The sequence below is a fragment of the Miniopterus natalensis genome, chromosome 4 (genome assembly GCF_054644295.1).
Source record: "Miniopterus natalensis isolate mMinNat1 chromosome 4, mMinNat1.hap1, whole genome shotgun sequence".
NCBI classification, from domain to species: domain Eukaryota; kingdom Metazoa; phylum Chordata; class Mammalia; order Chiroptera; family Miniopteridae; genus Miniopterus; species Miniopterus natalensis.
The window spans coordinates 64,746,077-64,752,201 of NC_142084.1; the positions used below are offsets into that span (position 1 = coordinate 64,746,077).

General features: G+C 54.1%; 1 protein-coding gene across 1 annotated transcript; it reads left to right on the forward strand.

Moving 5' to 3' along the window:
• Nucleotides 1-533: 533 nt before the first annotated feature.
• Nucleotides 534-6,125, forward strand: FEM1A (fem-1 homolog A). The gene has a single exon (XM_016197866.2). It carries the CDS (start codon nt 729-731, stop codon nt 2,721-2,723), a length of 1,995 nt encoding a protein of 664 aa, XP_016053352.1. The 5' UTR covers nt 534-728; the 3' UTR covers nt 2,724-6,125.

A 6,125-nucleotide genomic window follows, 5' to 3' on the forward strand; every position in this document is an offset into this window, starting at 1 on the left:
GGTGGTATTGACTTGGTGGCAACCACCTTCAGTTGACGGATTAATGGGTGAGTGAATGAAAGAATCAATGAACGAGAAATGAGTGCAGGAGATTGACCCTTAGGGCCACCTGTACTTCCGGCACCCCTAGCAACCTCGCCCCGCCGGCTTTCCTGCCTCTGCCGAGAGCCCCCTATCGGTCAGCAGCCAGAGTCAGACCAATTGGCCGGTTCACTCTCACTCTCGATAATAGTCGCCACGTTGCTCCCGATGCCTTTTGGAGAATGTAGTCTTTGGCCCTTGCTTGCGTTTCCTGTTGGCACCGGCACTAAGACAGCCACAAAACTTCCTTGGGTCCCATAAGCTATCGCGATGGCGATGCATCTCGGGAACTGTAGTCCTCCGTTGACAGATCCCGCTATGATCGGCTGCACATGGAACGACAATTCCCACCATGCACCGTGCTACCAGTACGCAGGGACTACCCCGCGAACTTCTGGGAGACATAGTCCTCAAACCTCACAGCTCCTTCTCTATCCTACCGAGTAGGCTGGCTCAGAGGACTACATTTCTCTCTGCGCTCCCATTAGACGAGGACACCAGGCAGCGGCAACCATTTTGTTCCGCCTAAGGACCCCTAAGATGGCGGCGGGGGAGACGGTGAAGGTTGCAGTCAGCCTCTCCGGGCTCTAGCCTGCAGTTTCCCGGTCTCCCGGCGGCCGGCCCATGGCCTGGCGGAGGTCTGGACCATGGACCTCCGCACCGTCGTGTACAATGCCGCCCGTGACGGCAAGCTCCAGCTTCTCCAAAAGCTGCTCAGCGGCCGGAGCCGGGAGGAGCTGGACGAGCTGACGGGCGAGGTGGCCGGCGAGGGGACGCCGCTGCTCATCGCCTCCCGCTACGGCCACCTGGACGTGGTCGAGTATCTGGTGGACCGGTGCGGCGCGAGCGTGGAGGCAGGAGGCTCGGTGCACTTCGATGGCGAGACTATCGAGGGCGCGCCGCCGCTGTGGGCCGCCTCGGCCGCCGGCCACCTGGACGTGGTGCAGAGCCTGCTGCGCCGCGGGGCCTCGGTGAACCGCACCACGCGCACCAACTCCACGCCGCTGCGCGCCGCCTGCTTCGATGGGCACTTGGAGGTGGTGCGCTACCTGGTGGGCGAGCACCAGGCCGACCTGGAGGTGGCTAACCGGCACGGGCACACGTGCCTCATGATCTCCTGTTACAAGGGCCACCGTGAGATCGCCCGCTACCTGCTGGAGCAGGGCGCCCAGGTGAACCGGCGCAGCGCCAAGGGTAACACCGCCCTGCACGACTGCGCCGAATCCGGCAGCCTGGAGATCCTGCAGCTGCTGCTCGGGTGCAACGCCCGCATGGAACGCGATGGCTACGGCATGACCCCGTTGCTGGCAGCCAGCGTAACTGGCCACACCAACATCGTGGAGTACCTTATCCAGGAGCAGCCTGCTGGGAAGGAGGCGCAGCCAGGGCTGGCCCAAGAAAGTCCCTCCACCAGCCCGGGATGCGTGAAGCCCCGGGAGGCCAGCTGTTGCAGTTCCTCCCCGGAGGAACCCCTTAGCAGTGAATCTTATGAGAGCTGCTGCCCTACCAGCCGGGAAGCTGCGGTGGAAGCCTTGGAATTGCTGGGAGCCACGTATGTGGATAAGAAGCGTGATCTGCTTGGGGCCCTGAAACACTGGAGGCGGGCTATGGAGCTCCGTCACCAGGGGGGCGCGTATCTGCCCAAGCCAGAGCCCCCGCAGCTGGTCCTGGCCTATGATTATTCCAGAGAGGTGAACACTGCCGAGGAATTGGAAGCACTTATAACCGATCCGGACGAAATGCGGATGCAGGCCCTGTTGATCCGAGAGCGCATCCTGGGTCCCTCTCATCCAGACACTTCTTATTATATCCGTTATAGGGGCGCAGTGTATGCTGACTCAGGCAATTTTGAGCGCTGTATTCGCTTGTGGAAATATGCCCTAGACATGCAGCAGAACAACCTGGAGCCTCTGAGCCCCATGACCGCCAGCAGCTTCCTTTCGTTTGCTGAACTTTTCTCTTACGTGCTTCAGGACCGGGCGGCCAAGGGCAGCCTGGGCACACAAATTGGCTTTGCAGACCTCATGGGGGTGCTCTGCAAAGGGGTCCGGGAAGTGGAACGGGCCCTGCAACTGCCCAAGGAGCCAGGGGACTCTGTACAGTTCACCAAGGCGCTGGCCATCATCCTCCACCTGCTCTATCTGTTGGAGAAAGTGGAGTGCACGCCCGACCAGGAACATCTGAAGCACCAGACCGTCTACCGGCTGCTGAAGTGTGCCCCCCGGGGCAAGAATGGCTTCACCCCTTTGCACATGGCCGTGGACAAGGACACCACAAATGTGGGCCGATACCCAGTGGGCAGATTCCCCTCCCTGCAGGTGGTCAAGGTACTGCTTGACTGCGGAGCTGACCCAGACAGTCGGGACTTTGACAACAACACCCCGTTGCACATAGCCGCCCAGAACAATTCCCCGGGGATTATGAATGCCCTGATTGAAGCGGGGGCCCACATGGATGCCACCAATGCCTTCAAGAAAACAGCCTACGAGCTGCTGGATGAGAAGCTGCTGGCTAAGAGCACCATTCAGCCTTTCAACTACGTAACCCTACAGTGCCTTGCAGCCCGCGCCCTGGACAAGAATAAGATCCCCTACAAAGGCTTCATCCCTGAGGAGCTGGAGGCTTTCATTGAGCTGCACTGATAGGATTCTGAGAGGGGAGAAACCCAGAGAGGTGTAGCCCACACCAGTCCTTGCCCTCTCTTGGTGAGCACTTCAGGTGGCATGAAACAGGAAGAAGGGCCCTCCAACCTCCATGGCCCTTCACCTCTGCACAGAGTGGGGAAAGGAGTTAGTTTGGTGCTAGAAGCCTTCGGAATCATGTGCTCAGAGAACTTTCTCCAGGAGGGTACGCACCCATCCTTAATTGGGAGAAGATGCACAACTTTCCACACATCCCATCTGCCTGGGTCTCAGAAGATTTTGCCTTCTTACTGAGAGACAGAGGGATTGAAGCCATTGCCTTCCTCTGCTAGAAACAGAATTGGGTCTGTCCTTCTTTGCCCCTTATGTGGCTGGATAAACTCAGCCACAAAATACAGTATTAGGACTGGGGGCTACCAAGGTGGAAAGTTGGAGACTCTCACAAGACCATCTCTCACTTCTTCCAGCAGTCACACCCTGCTCTCTTCTGCGTTTCCATAGTTAGCCTGCACAGGCAGGGCGCTCTGTTCAGGGCAGCCTGCCACTTGCATAGCTTTGGGCTGGTTTGGTGTTCTGTTTATTTAGTAGGTGGTCAGGCTACAGGCATTGCACAGGAGTTCTGAGGTTTTGCTGCCCTATTTTTTTTCTTAAGAATTTGAAATTTTCTTTTAAGACTTGATAACTTAATTTTGTGCATCAAGGGTTTTGTTGTGCCTGAGGTGGCCGAGGCCCTCAGGAGCGAGCTTTATTGTGTGAAGAATTTGGTGGAGGTGGGAGACCATGGTATTGGTTCCTAAAATGCAGGTGGCTGTACATTTCTTAAAACTTCACTCATTTGCCTTTTACTTGGGCCTCTCGTATTCCCATCCTCATTAGGGAAGTGTTTTTTCGAAACAGGTTCAGGCCAGATGCCCAAGGCACTGAGCTTGATGTGAGTTTCCCACTGAGTGAGAACTAGCAAGGTTGCTTTGGGGGTTGGTTTTTCACAGACTCTGAGAACTGCAGGCTGCTTCAGCCCCACAAATCACGTACAAGTGCACAGTATTGTGGGCATAGCCACCCCAAGTGGCTTTAGCCACTCTTACCACTGCTCAAGCACCTGAATCCAGGTCTTCCTAAGGAAATCCTAAGTGCAGCGTTAACTCAGTAAATCAGCTGGGTGAGACAGTGAATGCTGAGAGCTGAGGTGATGCAAAATCTTTGCTTCCCATCACTCAGGGTATAAAGTGCCTGTGTTAGAGAACCTGCTGCAGGGCGGTTTTTCTTGGGTAGTACTGCGTTTGCCCTGACAGGCAGAAGGGGACTGTTCCTGGCCTCTTTGGACAAGAGTGAATAGCAGAAGGGGACAGCAGCGTCCTCACCCCACACCTCTCCTTCAGCCTTGTCAAATGGCAGCTACATGGAGGGCTTCAGACACCACAGCAGGTGCCTGGGTATTCTGCCCTCTGAGAAAACTGGGTCTCTCCTGTGGATTTGCAGTATTACTTAGGATGCTCTTTATTTACAAGACCAGGTTTTACCTTCTGTCGAGGTGGGAAGCAGCACGGAATAAAGAAATGAGGCCGTTTAAATTGTGAGTCCTGGTGCTGGTGTTTAAGTCATTAAAAAGACAACATTAGAAGAAAACCACCAGACAGTTCCTTGCTGGGGGAGAAGGGGGAAGGAGGATGCCCCTGAGAGTAAAAGGCCATGGTGCCAGTCCACTTAAAAAAGCAGCCCTTGGGCCTCCATCTCTAACTGGAGGAGTTTCTGTGTGCTGGGGCTCTGTGTAAGGTTTCATTCAAATGGAGTATTATGCATAAAAAGAAAAAGTGAATACCACTGACAGTCCAAACCCCTCACTTTGCAGTAGGGTTGCCATGGAAAAGAGGGTGGCTTGACCATCCTGAAAGGCAAGGAAGGGCTGAGGAAACAGGAGGGCCGCTAACTCAATGAGACCCAGCGATGGAGCCGGTGGAGCCCTGTGGCCCAAGAGGTCTGTCCATGAACTTGGGTTTCCTGGAGCTGATTCCAGCTTAGGAAAATCCAAGGTTCTTTTTTTTTTTTTTCCTACTGCCATCTCACTTGTGAAATTCTGGTTTCCTCCACATTAGTACAGTCAAACTCCTACCCAAAAGTACTGCCTCACTAGGTGGCCGTTGAGTTTTCCCCGAGCACCTACTGTTTGCCAGTCCCCTCAGAGGTAAGGATTGAGCCATTAGGTCAATGATCTCTCCCTGTTCTCACCTCCTCTGGCAGTAGGGAAGGACATGCCCTGGTGACATTTCACCTCTAATAGTTCATTGGGCTGGAGGGTCCTCCGTTTCTGGTTTCTCTGGGCGTCCAACAACTCTCAATAGCTAACACCCACTGAGGTACAGCATGAATATATTCTTGTCTTAAAGGAGTGGATTTCAAATCAGCAGATGCTCTCAGAGCCATGTTCTAGGAGACATATAACAGTGCAAAAGCATTTATTGAGCCCCTACTGCATGCTGGCACCATTCCATGTGCCACCTCATTAACTATCACAGCAGCACTGTCAAGTAGGTTTCATTATTCCTGTTTTGAGGTGATTCAGAGGTGTTATGAGGCTCACCAAAGAGGAAAACTGATCTGTGCCAAATGCTTTCTTTACAAGCTCAGACTCCCCAGTCAAAGCCATCTTAAAACAGCTCAGGTAGGTTCAGGTGAGGGTTGTTTCAGGGCTCAAAACAGGAATGACGGTTCCTCCAGGTGTCCCAACATGGCAGCCAGCAGAATGGAAGGCATCTTTCTGCCAACCAAAGTCCTAACGTTCACTTGGATTGGACCAGTCAGTAGCCCAGAAATGGGGGATGGAGGAGGAGCCCACCTCCCCAAAACTTCTGTACCCCAAGTGATGTTGGGGTGCTGTAAAATGGAACAGATTCCATGGAGGAGGGTCAAAACAAAAGATAAAATTATTACCTATAACTTTTCAGTGAAGAAACAAGTTCAGAGAGGCCAAATGGCCTGCCCAAGGCCACACAGCCGGGATAATGACCCACTTCACTGATAGCTGAGCAAACTGAGGCTCAGTGAGGGGTAGGGGTTGCTCAAGCTCACCCAGGATGCATGCAGCCCACCTCTGGTGGGAGCCACTACCCCCACTCACAGTCACTTCCCACCTTCCTGCCTCCACAGAAGTGAAATTCTTCTCATTTGCTCATCTACTTGCTTAATGCTTTCCTCAGAACTTCTAGAGCTTTGCGGGGGTCTGTCTTAGTCACTGCCATATCCTTAGCACTCGTGTTGAGTGAGTAAATGGGTGAATCTCTCTCAACTCCCAGAGTTCTAGTAGAGGCAGCATCAGGGGCACAAGGAGCAGGCCCTGATGGCTTGGCCATGCACAGAGCCTGCCACCCCCCGCTGGGTTCCAGCTCTGTCATCTGAGCAGTGTTT

Excerpts from the sequence above, each read along its gene's own strand:
- FEM1A (XM_016197866.2), top strand. The coding sequence starts at position 729 with ATGGACCTCCGCACCGTCGTGTACAATGCCGCCCGTGACGGCAAGCTC.